Source organism: Fusarium phalaenopsidis, assembly GCF_050370095.1.
Source record: "Fusarium phalaenopsidis strain FUZ10S chromosome Unknown contig_32482, whole genome shotgun sequence".
Classification (NCBI taxonomy): domain Eukaryota; kingdom Fungi; phylum Ascomycota; class Sordariomycetes; order Hypocreales; family Nectriaceae; genus Fusarium; species Fusarium phalaenopsidis.
The window spans coordinates 17,743-33,488 of NW_028145373.1; the positions used below are offsets into that span (position 1 = coordinate 17,743).

General features: G+C 48.0%; 5 protein-coding genes across 5 annotated transcripts; 2 read left to right on the forward strand and 3 right to left on the reverse strand.

Annotated features, from left to right (window-relative positions):
- Positions 1-934: 934 nt before the first annotated feature.
- LRP88_15016 (uncharacterized protein) lies at positions 935-2,125 on the reverse strand (the record flags this gene model as incomplete). The annotated part of the gene is made up of 1 exon (XM_083251347.1): positions 935-2,125. The coding sequence occupies one exon, from the start codon at positions 2,123-2,125 to the stop codon at positions 935-937; it is 1,191 nt and encodes a 396-aa protein (XP_083092881.1).
- Positions 2,126-5,599: 3,474 nt separating this feature from the next.
- Positions 5,600-5,947, reverse strand: LRP88_15017 (uncharacterized protein; the record flags this gene model as incomplete). Its single annotated transcript, XM_083251348.1, has 1 exon — positions 5,600-5,947. The coding sequence occupies one exon, from the start codon at positions 5,945-5,947 to the stop codon at positions 5,600-5,602; it is 348 nt and encodes a 115-aa protein (XP_083092882.1).
- Positions 5,948-6,262: 315 nt separating this feature from the next.
- LRP88_15018 (beta-N-acetylhexosaminidase family protein) lies at positions 6,263-7,061 on the reverse strand (the record flags this gene model as incomplete). The annotated part of the gene is made up of 2 exons (XM_083251349.1): positions 6,263-6,478; positions 7,023-7,061. 2 exons carry the CDS (start codon positions 7,059-7,061, stop codon positions 6,263-6,265), a joined length of 255 nt encoding a protein of 84 aa, XP_083092883.1.
- Positions 7,062-9,115: 2,054 nt separating this feature from the next.
- Positions 9,116-10,570, forward strand: LRP88_15019 (fungal specific transcription factor domain-containing protein; the record flags this gene model as incomplete). Its single annotated transcript, XM_083251350.1, has 1 exon — positions 9,116-10,570. The coding sequence occupies one exon, from the start codon at positions 9,116-9,118 to the stop codon at positions 10,568-10,570; it is 1,455 nt and encodes a 484-aa protein (XP_083092884.1).
- A 684-nt stretch (positions 10,571-11,254) lies between these two features.
- LRP88_15020 (serine hydrolase domain-containing protein) lies at positions 11,255-13,059 on the forward strand (the record flags this gene model as incomplete). The annotated part of the gene is made up of 3 exons (XM_083251351.1): positions 11,255-11,675; positions 11,736-12,177; positions 12,243-13,059. 3 exons carry the CDS (start codon positions 11,255-11,257, stop codon positions 13,057-13,059), a joined length of 1,680 nt encoding a protein of 559 aa, XP_083092885.1.
- Between the last annotated feature and the right edge of the window lie 2,687 nt (positions 13,060-15,746).

Here is a 15,746-nt window from a genome sequence, read left to right on the forward strand (position 1 = left end):
GTGACACTCATCTATAACTATGCGGTCAAGGCGGGCTAGGGCTTGAAGGCCATCTAGATAGGCCTGGAACCGCTTTGTCATAGCTGACTCGGGCGTCACAAAGATAATGGAAGCCCCCCTCGGTGCCCTATCAGCCTGCCACTGAGCAGCGGGGATATCCATAGCTTGGCAGCGGTCTAGGAGGTTGCCTAGCAGCGAGACCAGCGGCACAACTACTATAGTTATGCCATCTGGGCAGCTAGCAGCCGGCAACTGAAATAGAAGGCTCTTGCCGCCGCTAGTGGGCATGATGGCTAGGATTGGATTCCTATTACCCATAATGGCCTCTAGAATCGGCTTCTGGCCCTGCCGGAAGGTGGCGTTGGGCCGAGTAGCCTCTGCAGCTCAAGGTCAAGGTCAACCTTGCGCAGCTGCTTCCAGCGGGCTGCTTGAAGCTGCTGGAAATGCTCAAGGTCAACGGCAGCTAGGCCTCTCTTTGAGCCCGAGGGGATAGTTGCCCTTGAGAAGCCAGGGGCAGAGGGGAAACCAAGCAAGAAGTGCCACTCTTCACTAAGAAGCCGGAAGCTTTGCCTGCGCTGATAGGTCTCAAAGTGGGCTTCTGTAAGCTGCCGGCCGTAGACGAGGTTGGAAGTCATGCTGCCATGGCCGGTCTGCCTATGGAGAATAGTATCTCTTTCTCCAGGGCCCTCTTCATCAGAGCTGCTTTCGCTATCTCCGTGGTCGACTTCGCTATATAGCCCCTGGCTAGTAATAGCTGCATCGCGGATATAGCGGCGGCCTAGGGCGATAGCTATATGCCGCCAGCTACTGATAGTAAGAGACTCAATGCCGGCTAGCTTGCCCCAGCGCTTAAGGACCCGGCTAAGCCTAGCCGAATTCCAAGAGCCTGCTGCAAGCCCTATATGCAGCCTAGGGTTATCAGCCTGGCTGCCTCTCAGGCCCCAAAGGGAGAGTCTCTAGGGCTATAGAAGCCTAGCTCGGCCTGCAGCTGCTGCAGCTGGGGGTTATCCCCTAGGGCCTCTACCTTCTTGCTAGAACCCTCATCGCCATCTAGGCCAGAGGTCTTCCAGAGAAAGGGGGAAAAGGAGCCCTGAGAGCTGGGGTCAAAGTTGGCCTGCATAGCTTCCCAGAAGGGCAAGATAAGCCAGAGATAATAGACTAAAAGGGTGCTAACCTCCTGAGGAAGAAAGCGGTGAATAACCTTGAGTCTCTCTGACCTAGAAAAGCCCTTGTGAATACCAGTAACTAGCATAACTAGCCCTTGGTCTAGGAAGATATTGCGGATGCCCCCTGCGGCGGTATTGCGGTGCCGAAGAGTCAAGAGCTCATTTGACCTAGCCGGAAGACCGCTGCTCAAGTGGATCAAGAAGGCTAGCAGCTCAAGCAGCTTCTCGATGCTTTGGCTATAAGAAGACATAGCCCTAGCTTCTGGGGTTATAGAAGAGCTACTAGAGCTTCCAAACCAGCGGGCCTTGAGAATAGGGTCTTCCCAGAGAAAGGAAAAAAGCCAGCTCTTAGTGCCTCCCCTAGCTACCTCATAGAGGCTATCTAAAAAGGAATAACCCACTGAATTATCAGTAGGGTTATCCTGGATAGAATCCCAAGGGATAGAAGGCACTAGGGCTGGCTGGCTATCCTCCAAGGTATAGCTCTCTTGCATAAGAAGCCCCTGGAAGAGAAGAAGCCGGGCTTCATCTAAGGCCGCTTGCAGTATATGCTGCAGGCTAGGAAGGCTAAGCCGGTTGCCTCTATAGAGGATAGTCTCCCCTTCCCAGCTGATATAGCCGGGCTGGGCCGTGTTGGCCTTGGCAGCTATTCCATAGCTACGCAGCCGAAGGATAAACTGCATAGGGGTCGTATCAGCCCCAGCCGGGCTATTTAGCATGCACCTAGTTACGAGCTGTTGCACCAGCTCAAAATAACCAGGGCTCGCCTCTCGAGCTTCTAGAAGAGAGCTTCCAAGCTCGGCATGCTGCTGGATAGCCTTGTCTCTTTTTCTAGCTACTTCCCGCAGGATAAGTAGCCTAGAAATAGATACTAAGGCAGAGAGAAAAGGGGTAAAGGTCTCAAAGCCTAGCCAAGAGCCATCAGGGGATATACTAAGCACAGTAAGAAAGGAGACCATGACGCTATTAAATTCACTATCCTTAGTCTGATGATCTAGGATCGAGATGAAAAGCGCCAAGGTCCTTTCTTTTACCCCCTTATAAAGCCCTATAACCTTATGGCTAGAGAAGTTGCCTTTAGCTGAGAGCCAGGCCTCTTCTAGGTCATCAAGGTTATCAGATAGAGCCTTATAGCTAGCTAGCTGCTGCTGGCTTGCTTTGAAAGGTGGCCTCTCTGCGGGCTCAAGGTTAAGGCAGCGGAAGGTATAGACTAGAAGCTGCTTTGCTACTATGGCATAGCGGTCTTGCGTAGCCTTCTTATACCTATAGCTAAAGGGCTTCTTTGCTGGCTGCGAGGCATCTTGCCGGTTAACCTCAAAAGAGAGCATTCAGAGGAATCTCATTAGAAGCTATAAGGCCTATAGCTTCTTGAATAAGCTCCTCAAAAGCCTGCAAGAAAAAAAAGCAATCTAGCTCAGAGGTCTCTTTTAGAGATTCTTTAGTTAGGGTAAGGTCAAGAGAAAGCAGCTCTCTTAGGAAATCCTTTTCCCCACTAAAGTCAGCTAAGTGCCTTGCTGATCCTAGCCTTCGAAGCCAAGGGTTAGGAGCAGTAAAGTCATTTAGCTGCTCTATAGCCTCGGCCTCCTTGCTTCTGATAGCTAGGGCTTGGGCCTCAAAGGCAGCCTTGGCTTCTAGAAGAGAGAGAGCTTTAGAGCTGTCACTTTCTAGCAAGACCTCAAAGTATTCACTGCGAGGCCCTTGCTTGAAGAGTTGCTGATAGGCTATGCCGGCTCGCCAATAGCTTTCAGTAGCTATAGAAGGCTGCGAGGCTGCTGCCTTAGAAGGCCGGCCCTTTTGACCCTTCTGTTTGACCTTGTGAAAGGCCCGTAAGTGCTCTCTAATTCGGCGTAGCTGGGAGCCAATATAGAAGCAGCTAGGCTCAAAGGTACAGCGGAAGCCCTGTTGCATAGGCTCTCCAAGTTGTGAGATAGGAGGGCCTGGAGGAATAGGCTTAGGTAGCCTTATAAGGTCCTTCTGGCCCTGAAGAAGATCAAGCTTAGTAGCTTGCTCTAGGGTAGGCTTGATCTCTTGGAGGGAAAGCTGATGAGGCTGTTGGCGGAGGTGTTGTTGAATTTGGTTGAAAAGAACTGCGGTTTTGCAAGTCTTGCAAATTAGAAGGGAAAAAGCAGGGATATAACTAAAATAATCCATAATTATAAGACTTATAGATAATTAAGATATAGATAGATAAGGCTTTTAGATAATAAAGATAGAAATAAAGATAGAAATTAAAAGTAAATAATTAAGAAGAATTTAAGTCTATATAAAAGAGTAAAAAAAAGAAAAAATATAGAGGTTAAAGCTTATTGGCTAAGGAATTGCCTTAATTGTGGCTGGCGAGGTGGTTAGTGTGGCTAGATAGCTAAGTTGTGGCGGTGGTTGGTGATTTTTAGCGTAGCGCTAATTGCACTGACTACCCCATCAAAATTCCTCTTTTTTTATCTTTAAATAATTCTAAAAAAATTAAGAAATAAGATATAAGAAAAAGGACTTTATTTCTAAAATCCTTATAGCTTAAAGTTATATATATCTCTTTTATAGAGCCTTAACCCTATAGGAACCCTCTTTTTTAGAAAACGTCGGCTGGTCGAGAAAAAAAACGTCGGCTGCCCCATGGTCTGCTAGCGTAAAAAATTTCCCCCATACAAAAAAAACGTCGGTAGCTCAGCCGACGTTTTTAATAGATGATAGGGCTCCCCCTTTAGCCTTAACCTGACGAAAAGTAAGGAAAAGGCTATAGAGGACCTTAAGCTAGAAGGTTTAAAAGCCTTGGGCACGCACATAGGCCCTATCCGGCCTAGAAGAGCCTTCTTACAAGATAAACTAGCTTCCCTGCAGGAAGCCCTAGAGGCTCTGCAGGATCTCCCCAAGCAGCACTCTTTACTTCTTCTTAGAAGTAGTATTCAGCTCCTTCTTAGGCACCTTCAGAGGCAGCTAGACCCGACTGGGCTAGAAGACCTCTGGGAAGAAGCCGATACTCTGATAAGAGAAGCCATTCTAGCCCTAGTGGCAAGAACCCCGAGTGAGTGCCCTAAGAAGCCCAATCCGAGTCTAATAGCCCTCCCAGTCAGAGAGGGAGGCCTAGGAATACCCTTACACAAAGACCTAGCCCACGACCTCTTCCTAGCAGCCAAGGAGGCCTCGCAACCCACCATAGACCTCATCCGGAAACTCCCAGCCCCTTCTAGCCCTAGCGGTAGCCCAGGCCCTAGGCTAGGAAGAACAGCACAGCAGGTGCTAAAGGAAGCAAACAAGACCAGGCTGGCAGGCTTTCTGGAGAACCTCCCCTCTAGCTACAAGCATGCCAGGTTGGAAAACGCTAGCTATCTCGGCCGCAAGTGGCTTGGAGTCTTGTCCACCCAAAAAGCCCTATCCTTTACAGACTCTGAGATCACTGAGGCCCTCTGAAGCCGGCTCTTCTATCCAATCAAGCCCATCAACTTACCTTGTAGCTCCTGCGGAGCTATAGCTGCTTTAGGCCATCAAGATACCTGCAAGGGTGCTAACAGAAGGTAGATTGCAAGGCATGATGCTATAACTAGGGCTTTTATCAGAGCTCTAAGCAGCTAGCCTATCCTAGAGGTCGAGAAAGAACCCCTAGTCTACCCTGAAACTAGCCTAAGAGCCGACTTTGCTATTACCCTTGGAAATAGCCGCTATTTCTACGACATCCAAATCGTTGCTATCTCAAAGGATTCAGCCAGAGATGACCCTTACAGCACCTTAAAAGAGGCTGCCGATGAAAAACGCAGAAAATACAAGTCCCTCAGGGCTTTCTTTCAGCCTCTCATCTTCTCCGCAGGTGGCCTTATGGACCTAGAGACAGCTAAAGCCTATCAGAAGCTCCAGGACCTTATCGGCCCCTTTGCAGCTAACCAGCTAGACTCCTCTATTAGCCTCGCTCTAATAAGAACTAGGGCAACCTCAGCGGCTTCCATAGCCCGAGATCCCTCTAGCAACTTAGCTAGGTCAATCTAGAATACTTCTAGGGCTTCTTAAAGCTCTTCTTTACTCTTTACCTCTTATCTCTCATTCTTTATCTCTTATTTCTTATCTCTTACCTCTTATCCTTTATCTTTTATTTCTTATCCCTTATCTCTTTGCCTTTTCTTATTAGCTATATCTCTCTTTCTTAGCTATTTCTCTCTTTCTTAGCTATCTCTCTTTCTTAGCTATATTTCTTATATCTCTTTTATACTCTTATTTTTCCTTTTTCTTATCTCTTTATATCTCAGAAAAATCTCCTCTCTTCAGTCTATAAGCTATATCTTTAGCTAGAAGAAACCCTCCGGGCAAAATAGCTTAGATAGTCAATACTAACCCCAACCATAACCCTAACCCTCGGCCAGGTCCTTGACGGCGGATCCTCCGAGCCACGACTGCACGAGGACGTCACTGCCAATGGTCAAGTTCTACGTCATCACCGTCTTCTCCTATATTAGCGGGGTTAGACCGGCCGTGCGGACCTTTTTGTGGGTGTAGCTAACAAACTTTTGCAGCAGCGGAGATAGAACCTTGGTGTCGTTAGACCTGATATCGGGGTCAAGGTTCGAGTCGTTCTCCTTGAGCTCGTCACCGCCGGTGTGGAAGTAGGCCGTGTAGGGGGCGATGCGGGGGAAAAGGTCGCCAAAAAGCGTGTCGAGGAAGCTATAGACGGCAGTGCTATTCAGGCGGAAGGCGCCGCAGCGAGGCTCGGCGCAGTACTGGTCGTAGGGCTTGGCGTCGTAGGCAACAATGAGGTCCTTGTAGGCTAGCTCGACGACGCCAATGTGGCCGGGCATGTCAATCTCCAGCACCACCTCGACGCCGCGGGGTATGCCGTACTCGTAGAGGTCCTTGACGTCCTAGGGCGAGTACGAGAGGCCCCTATGGTAGGCGCCCTTCTCGGCTAGCTCGGGCAGCGTGGGGATCTCCAGGGGCCACGACTGCGAGTCGGTGACGTGCAGGTGCAGGCGGTTCAGCTTGCTCTAGGCCATAGCGTCGATGGTGCGCTTGATGCCGTCTACCCCGAGGAACGAGCGGGCGACGTCGAGTAGGACGCCTCTGTACGGGAACCGCGGCTCGTCCTCGATGGACACGGGGGCATTGGGCGTGTACTAGAAGGTGCCGGCGCTGTGCTTGAAGAAGAGCTGCGAGAAGAACTCGAGCCCGTAGAGCATGCCCGTCGACGACTTGGCCTTGATAGCCACCTTGCCGTCCTTAGAGACGGTCAGCGAATACGACTCGTCGACATCGCCGGCCTTGGGCTTAAAGACGCTGGGCGAGTCCTTATATTTCTGGGTAATCTCGATGGACTTGATCGACGTCTTAGACTTGGTATCGGGCTCAAAGTCGGAGTGGCGCTCGCGGAGCTTCCAGGGCACAAAGTTGTCCTGGAAAATGACCTTGAAGGCGCGTGAGACGCCGGACTAGACAATGTCCTTGCTGCTATAGTTGGCGCCGGCATCGGGAGTTTAGCCGTACGTGTAGGAAACCTGCTCGTTGAACAACGTCTTAGTCTCAGCATCGGGCTGCATAGCTTCGTCACGGCCACAGGCATCAGGGGAGTCCAGCGTATAGCTTATCCGTTGTAGGTCATAGGGACGGTTTGGTCCATGAAAAGCACTTTCTCTCCCGTGGAAATGTTCTAGGGGATGGGCCAGATGGCGTTGGCGGAGGCGAGGATGTATGCGGCCACGGCAAGGACTATCTTAGATAACATAGCGGAGAAGAGATCTCGGGCGGATACTAAGGAGTAACGAGGGCAAAGAGTGAAGCGAAGATTGCTCCTCTGAGTGCAGATGGAGTTCATCTGGATATATTAAGAGAAGGGAAACTAGTTGAGGATAAGGAAGCAGATTATATACCTTTGACAACATGCTCATCGGAAACCTCTGCCATGAGCGTCGAGTCCATTTTTGGCTATAGCTCTTCTGTGGCCAACTGGAAAAATAGATTGCGTCTATAACCAGATTTCTAGTACCGGCTTCTGCCATATATAAAGGTTTATTATCTCAGTTCTAAAGGCTCTTGCCACTCTGGATGCCTTTAAGTGCTTCGCTAACTTAAGTATCCCTATACTCCCTGAACCGTCGGTCTATATATAAGGCAGATATTTTACTTTCTATAATCATAGTATTACTATTAACTCCTTTTTAGCATATTTAAACCTCCCTAACTACGGACTATGTAGCTCGACTATTAAAGAAGCTCCAAATCTATCTTTCTTTGACCCTTAAATTGACCTAAAAACCAGTACCCTGGGTGAAGCAGGGTGAGAATGACCGACATCAGGGTAATTGGAATGCTGTCTAGAGCAATAAAGATACCTTCTTCTGATGCCAGGGGCCCATTAAATCCGTCGCTCAATTCTGCAACCCTCCAGCACGAGCGGAGAAAAAGACATGCTGAAGCAATAGCGGCGCCTATCAATGTAAAATTTGAATTAGCCAATGCCTTTGATTTTTTCCATGCTTGGTTGGGTTATATATATGCCACTCACCGAGCATAAACCACCGCTTAGGATCTGTGGCTAGCCTTTCCCTGGTACTCCAGAAGAGAATGAATAGCACAATGCAAAATATGGCGGTGAAGAAAACCTGCGTAGCAAGTCCAGCTATCATGAGGTTCACGCCGATGGGTTGATTGGAATAGATGGCGGCCAAGGAACCTCCCACGCCAATGAAAGCAAGACATATGAAGTCTCCAAGAATAAAAATGGTAGAAAAGAGTTTAGGACCGACGGGTGAGAAGCAAGTAGCATTGAAGTATCGTTGCAAGGCGCTGATCCCAAGATACAGTGAAGACGACAGGAAGGTGGGACCAAGAGTCAGCCCAATGATAAAGCTGAGAATAAGTCAGCCAACAGGCAGATTGTGGTAGATGAGTGAGTAAGTACAAACCCGATGTACGCATTTTTGTTGCTTTGGTTATGGGCAAGCTGGACCTTGGCAGCGTAGCCAATAAGTTCTAGGAGCAAACCCCCGATCATGCCGATGGCATAACCATAATATCTCCAGAAACGAAGGACGAGAATGCAATGTAGAAATAGGAGTATGCAAAAAATGGTTAGAAAGATAGCGTTTGCAGCTAGTATTGGGACGAAGTTGATTGCCCCAACACCGTTAGGGGCAACATGATTGGAGTCGGTGGAATTCATACTGGCTTGAATGTGTGGGCTTGAGGGTTTCTGAACTGGAATTCTGAAATGATGATTTCTTTTGTTCATTTATCTATCCTTATAGCTTGATGGTGGTCACCGTGAAGTCCCGTTTACAAGACCCACGCCATGTCCGTCTGAATCGCGCTATATACCGCTTAATTATATCCGTGGTTTGTCCGCGTAATTACCGCTTAAATCCCGCGTAAGTCCCGCTCAACCACCGATAAGCTTTTCTACTCGCGCCCTTTGCTTCCGCGACAGGGAACATTGCAGAATAATCGATAATTAGCCACCCGCCGCCTTATCTGTTCTGAATTACATCGAAATGCAGCTCAAGAGAGGAACTCAGCGTGGGTCGTGCGACTTCTGTTTCCGGCGAAAGATCAAATGCGACCGCGCAGTCCGAGTAAGCCAGGGCCACCAAAGCTGCTCGCATTGTGAGCTACGCCAGGTCCCATGCCGTCTTGATGACTCCGACGACGCTCGCATTCAAAAAAGAAAGCGGCCGCATGATTTTGATTTCAGGGAGTCTCAAGACGCTGCAATCAACTCGTCTCCCACCACTCCCCAGCCTCCACCCTTGCCTTCAACGCAGCACGGCGATATCGCAGCTCCCACTCCAGCATCGTTTATTCACTCTGCAGCCTCCTTGCCAGGACCAGCAACAGGCGAAAGCCATTCCAATCAGAGTCCACCTGTTAATTTCGAAATCTGGGATCAGCTTCTGGGGATTAGCTCAGACAGCACTTCCTTTCTCGATCAAATATTTATTCCGGATCAGTATGATTCGGCAGACTGGGCTGATCAGATGTTGATGTTGAATGATCCCAGCCAAACGCTGGGTGCCAACAATGCTGAAACAGGCAATGAGCCGCGCCGTGACGATAGACTCGAGACTGCTCCGCATTCATCCTCATCAGAAGCACAATGTATCGACCAAACTCTGTTTGACAATGCGTTGCACGCGTATTTTGATATTGCCGCCAGCTCGATGCCCATCCTTTTTGAGGACTGTTTCTGGGAGGATTACCGCTCTGGTCGATGCAGCCGTGCGCTTTCAAGTGCTGTGGCGTGCCGTGGAGTGCCCTTTATTCCGACAGGCTTGGATAACTGGGACCTTCAGCAGCGGCTTGCTCGTCAGTTTCAAGACGCTATCTTTGAGACTCACAACAGCCCGAATCATGGAGGGTCAGTCCGGCTAGATGACCTGGAGGCCCTCGCACTCATGGTGGGCTTTGAGTACGACGCCTCATACGGGCAGCCGCTTCAATCACACCTCGCCAAGCTTTTCCTTGGACACGACTCGCTCGTCATGATGACTCTGCAGTCCGAAATCCAGTGTCACCATGTCGCTTCATCATCGGAACGGCTGATGTTTTCAAAGGCCAACGAGCGCCGGACGCTTCTTTTTTGGCACGTATACGGCCTGGACGCCTTCCACACTCTCAACCGCAAAACCAGTTCACGGATCCGGGATGATGATGCCGAAATCGCCGAAGATTTATCTTTAAACAAAACAGAGGGCTACCTCGACACTATGCTCAGCCTAGCAATGGTTGCTCGCAAAATTGCACAGTCTCTTTGCTATGGTTCTACAAGACGTCTGGGGATCAAGCTTAAAGACTTGGACGGCCTCTATGCTGATCTTCAAAACTGGCGGGCTAGTTGTCCAGCGCATCTACAAATCCGAGCCGGTATTAAAGCCGACCCTTTGTCCGGGGCATCAGATCCACGTACTAATTTGCGTCGTGCGGCTCTCAGATGCCTGGAACTCAACTGTTACTTGCAAATAGACGATTGTGTCTCCAAGTTTGGTCTTCGGGAACAAAGCACATTGGATGGGGAGATTGCTGCTCTACGCATCGAGTCCGAGACTCTCCGTGCAGCCCGTGGCGTTGTTGAAATAGCCCAATGGGCAAAACAGACCATGCTTCAAGGGAATTCCGGCACATTTTACTCTCTGATTGATGCCGCACCTCAAATGCTACGAAATATATGTGCTGGTACCTGTTTTTGGATGTGCCTTCGGGGTCAGGGGCCACCTCGTCTGCATTCTCCGTTTCTCAAGCACAGCGCAGACCCAAAACAAAGGGTGGATGATGATCGAGGTGGTTCTTCGGATAATCGACATGTTAGGAACCACCTCGGTGCAGCGCAGAGCCTACGAGAAGCCGTGGCGGCGGCGAGTTCCCACCAAGATACTGCTGGGCGGCTTGCACAGCTTGACGGCCAGATTGAGTTGCTTCAGAGCCGTCTCGACTAGAGTTATTGAGTTCTCCTGTTTTAATGTGGTTTCCAGAGGGATTAGCGTATTTGGGCAATTCATGATCAATTATAGCCTAGATATATTCACGAGATGGGGGCAACGCAATTACGAGTTTTTACATCTATACCCATTTGTTTTGATTAGCAAGGACCTATTTGATGGTGGGGAGTTTGAAAACGACGTTCAATGATTATTTCAATGATAATGCGCCATGTTCTGCTCGTACCGTAGCCTGGATGTGTTCTCAATTGCGATCTTACACGGCCAATGTTGTAAAACCATTTGATCTTGAGGGCACCGGCTGGGTGGAATTGAACCACGGCGAATTGTCTAGACCACCTAACTCCCGTCTCCACTTAATTCCCGCTTTCCATCGACCGTCTAACGTCCGCTGTCTTCGGCGTCAAGTATCGAACCGCCTAATTACCGCTTCTGGCGATCTTGGCTATGGCGGGCCGGATGCTGCGAGACCAGCCACGCGGGAATACGGCAGATTAGCTTGACCGAAGATGAAATATAAAAATCTATAGGAGAATCGATATTAAACTTACCATTCATCACTCACGGCTTTTCATCTCTCTCAAGGACCTATAAACATTTTTTACCTGCTTCGTCAGAATGAGCCTCTCTTTGCTCGGACCCGTGGTGCCTCCTCCACTCAACCTGGGGTCAGTGGGAATCATGCACCCCGTTCTTGCCAACCTTTCCGACACCTTGAACACGGCATTTCGGGATCATGATGGTTTTGCCAGTTCGATGAGCGGTGAAGATTCAGTATCCATCACGGTCTTGTCCACTGATGCCGGCAACACTCCCTTGTTCGATTTCCATTACTCGTCTTCCAACCTCAACGAGAGTGCTGGGAGCACTCTTAATGTTACTCAAGACTCGGTGTATCGAATTGGTAGCATTTCGAAGCTCTTCACTGCCTACATGCTTTTGGTTAACTACGGGTGGGAACATTGGGACAAGCCAGTCACAGATTTTATACCCGAATTACGTGGGCATTCCAAGAATACGAATGATGCAATTGACTCTGTGGACTGGGATGAAGTAACCATTGGCTCCTTGGCATCTCATCTTTCTGGTATTGGGAGAGACTGTAAGTGGCTTACGTCTTGGTTGCCGGAAGTCTAGTGAAATGAAGCTGACTTTCCGATAGTTAGCAATGGTGACTTGGCGAGCCAAGACTTCCCCAGGGAAGAGGCTGGTCTGCCAAAGCTTCCGTCAAAGGATGTTCCTGATTGTGCGGGAAACTCTACTCTGCCGCCCTGCAACCGAAAAGGTAAAACTACTCTTACCATTGCTCTAATTGTTTGGCACGAGCCTAACACTTCACGGGTAGAATACTTCGAGGGCTTCATTCAAAGACATCCCATCTTCGCCACCCATAGCACACCCGTCTACTCGAACGCTGCCTACCGCATTCTGGGTTATGTACTTGAACGCCTCTCCGGGAAATCGTATCACGATCTACTACAATCATCTGTTGTGAAGCCACTGCGTCTCAGTGGTACGGGCACGGAGCGGCCAACGGCCCACAATGTCCCAGTGATTCCCAACGGCGATAGTGCGTGGTTTCAAGATACCGGCGACGAAGCACCGTAAGTTTACTTTTAGCCCCTCTCGCACTCCTCTGTCCTGGTGGTTCCACTGACACCGCAACTAGAACCGCAGGATTGTATTCCTCCTCACTGGATTTGGCTCGTTTTGGCCAAGCAGTCCTGCAGAACCGGCAACTGTCTCCGGCCATTACTAGGCGCTGGATGAAGCCCACTTCTCACACCGCGTCACTGAGCTTGTCCATCGGAAGTCCCTGGGAGATCCACCGAACGAGGAGCAACATAACCAACGGACGTGTCATTGACTTGTACACAAAGTCTGGCTCGCTGGGCAGGTACAATTCGTTGCTGGTGCTTATTCCGGATTTCCAAATCACCTTTTCTATCTTGACGGCTGGCATCACCAGCAGCCCCGCCATAAAGGTAGCCACAGAATTGGTGACATCGTCCCTCCTGCCTGCTCTCGAGAAAATCAGCGGCATCCAAGCCTGTGAGAACCTCTGCGGGACATACGCGTCAACCACAAAGCAGGAAAACTCCTCCATCAGTATCACGGCCGACGAGAAAGGGCTTCTAGTTAAAAGCTGGATCAGTCAAGGCGTCGACATTCAACAAGTAGCACAAGGCATGGTGGAAGATGGAGAACAGCAAGCCATACGACTCCAGGTGACCAATCTCCATACATCGACGTCTTCTCATGGGAAAAAATCCGGTCACGTTTCGTATCGGGCACTCTTTATGACAACTTCCAAAGGCAACAATTTTCACATATTGGATGATGCCCCAGAGCAATGGTCTGGTGTTGACAGTGTCAACTATGGGAATGTTGCTGCCGATGACTTCGTTTTCAGCCTGAACCAAGATGGTAAGGCTGCAAATCTGGAAGTGAGGATTCTAAGGGAGACCTTCAAGAAGCAGAAGTAAATTGGGCGCGATGACGCGGGCTCAGGCAGTGTTTATACCTGACTGTCCACTCTTAGCCTTTGGTTTTTCGTCGGTGGCTAATGGACATGTCCAGGAAGGTCTGGATATCCACCCGCTTCTTTGTGTTGGCGATATCTTGACTTTTCCATATCTGTTCTCTTCTGTTATTTCTTCCGTTTCGTTGGTTAGTACTATTAATGCAGAATATGGAAACATAAATCTTCGAATATATTTGCCTTTCCCAGCTACGAATAACCCCGCTCGTGACTTGCGTGGATGAGAGGAATACAGACTCCATTTTTCTACCAAGAAGGGGTGGGGGCAGAGACTCTGAGAAAGAGAGACGTGAAAATCGATAGACTACACATTTTTCATCGGCACGAATTAAATAGGTCTATTGAATCCCCTGTCACCTATGAAAACCGTCGGTTGAGCTACCGACAGTTTTTTTCTATGGGAGATTTTTTTTTACGCTAGCAGACCATAGAGCAGCCAACAGTTTTTTTTCTTGACCAGCCGATAATTTCTAAAAAAGAGGTTTCTAAGATAACTAAAGCTCTAAAAATAAGATATATATTAATACTAATTATTGCGATTTTAATTATATTTTTATTTTCTTTATTAGTGTGGTCTCTAGGATCAATGATGGGTTTAGGGTGTCGGATTTCACTTGTATTTGGGAGGACTCAACCAATAAGATAACGTTTAGGACGAACAGTCCCCTTGTCGATTTCCACAAGCCGAACAAAGCAGCGGCGCGCTAAGCCCAGGGTGGAAAGCTCGACACTAAGATACTACCGGTACAAGTCAAAGTAAAAGTAATCGCGGACGCGCTGCTGTTGTTGGATTGGGCCCTGTACGCAACAAGCTCACATGGAACCCGAGGAAGGAAATTGGCCTAATTAGGCAAGAAGGAGGGGGAGCTACGTATTTCATAAGTGGCGATGACCTCAGACAGTCAGATTGAACTCAACAAGAACAACAACACAATTGTAGTCATCTTGGTGCCACAGGTGCTTTCTGACAGCTTATCTCCTGAGTGCGTGCGGACCTCCGCAAAGTCACTCGCCCCACTTATCTCGGTCACCTCGGAAGTACGTGTTAAAGACTTCTATAAGAAAGGTCTTTTATATAAATAACTCTAGGAAATTTAGCTTATAAAATATAAGTCTAACAACTTGCTACTTTATAGTATATTACTAGCGCTATTTAATAATATGCTTACCTAAGCTATAACTGCTTATATGTAAAAGACTGAAAAATATAGACTATAAGGTCTGAATAAGGTGTAGGGTAGGTAATAGAGATAGAAGGTGAATAAGCAGTGGAGTCAGTCCTTTTAAAAAGCTGATTAGCTAGGTAAGGAATCATAGAGTAATAAAAGTGAAACAAATAGATAGTAGGGTTAAAATAAAGAAGACCAGCTTCTTATTAGTGTTCTTATTGTCTGAATTGGTTGAAGATCTAAGGAGTTATCTTAAAGAGAGAATCTATAGCTTATATATCTAATTGCTCGGAATCTATTAGCCCGATTCGGATAGAAGTTATACCGTCGGATAGCCCTAATTCCGGGCTTTAAAACTCTATTAGTTTTGCTAATTGCGAATAACTAAAAGCCAGGTTATGGCATAATAGAAGTTAAAACCTATAGGGTTTTAAACTAGGATATTTAAAACCAGATAGGAAATACCCTTTGGAAGGAAACGGCTTTAATGGAGTTATCGGGTTTATGATAAAGCCCTAAGTCCGAAGTCACGTGACCTTCCTAAAAGGGAAATAAGCCCAGAAGGGGCAGTATTGACACTCCCTTATATCTTGCTTATCTAAGTAGATATTGCTTAGGTAAGCATTTCATAGGGAAGCGCATAGGCTATAATATAGGGTAATAAGATCCTAGGCTTATATCTTATAAGCTTATTTTTCTAAAATTTTATTTTATAAAAGACCTTCTTAAAGATAAGATATTTTACAGGTGGGTCGCACGTGATCCCGGCGGTTGTCATAACCGGTGCCGTGACATAAGCCGTCGTTATTGGCCTTATAAAAATACTGCCAAAATCGATATATCATGTCTTTATGGATAACCTCTTCTCATCCCCGCCTCTCTTCCGTAACCTCCGCAAGCAGGGCTACGGGGCCACTGGCATAGCTCGTGCGAATAATGGCATCCACGAGGGATTAGTTAGGGATAAGAACGATAACGGCAAGGTTAAAAAAATATATGAATTTAATGCCGTTAAGGCGATACTAACCCCTAACAACTAGGTACTAACTTCAGATACTTTTAGCTAAGAATCTCCTACTAATTCGCCTTCATATTATAACTATAGGTTAACTAAATTGCTTAGAAGGATACTAAGCTTATGTTATTCTTATCTACTATGTTTACCGGCGCTTACGATGAGCGTGTTGTTGGATAGAGGAAGAAGCCATTATCTAAGAAGTCAGAGGCCAAGTGTTACGGGCGAACCCGTGAGGAAGGTTGTTTCCCCCTGGAAAAACCAAGACCGGAGAAATCCTTCTCCGTAGCCCCGCTGTGAGCCCTGCATAAGATCCGCAGCGGGGTCACAGCTAGTTCTTTTCCTTTTTTCTCTCCCTTTCTTAGTCTTAGATATTCAATCAACCAGTTCACCTTAGCTGCATAAGCTCCGGTCCGACCCTAGCACCAAGCCGATACGCCGTTTTTT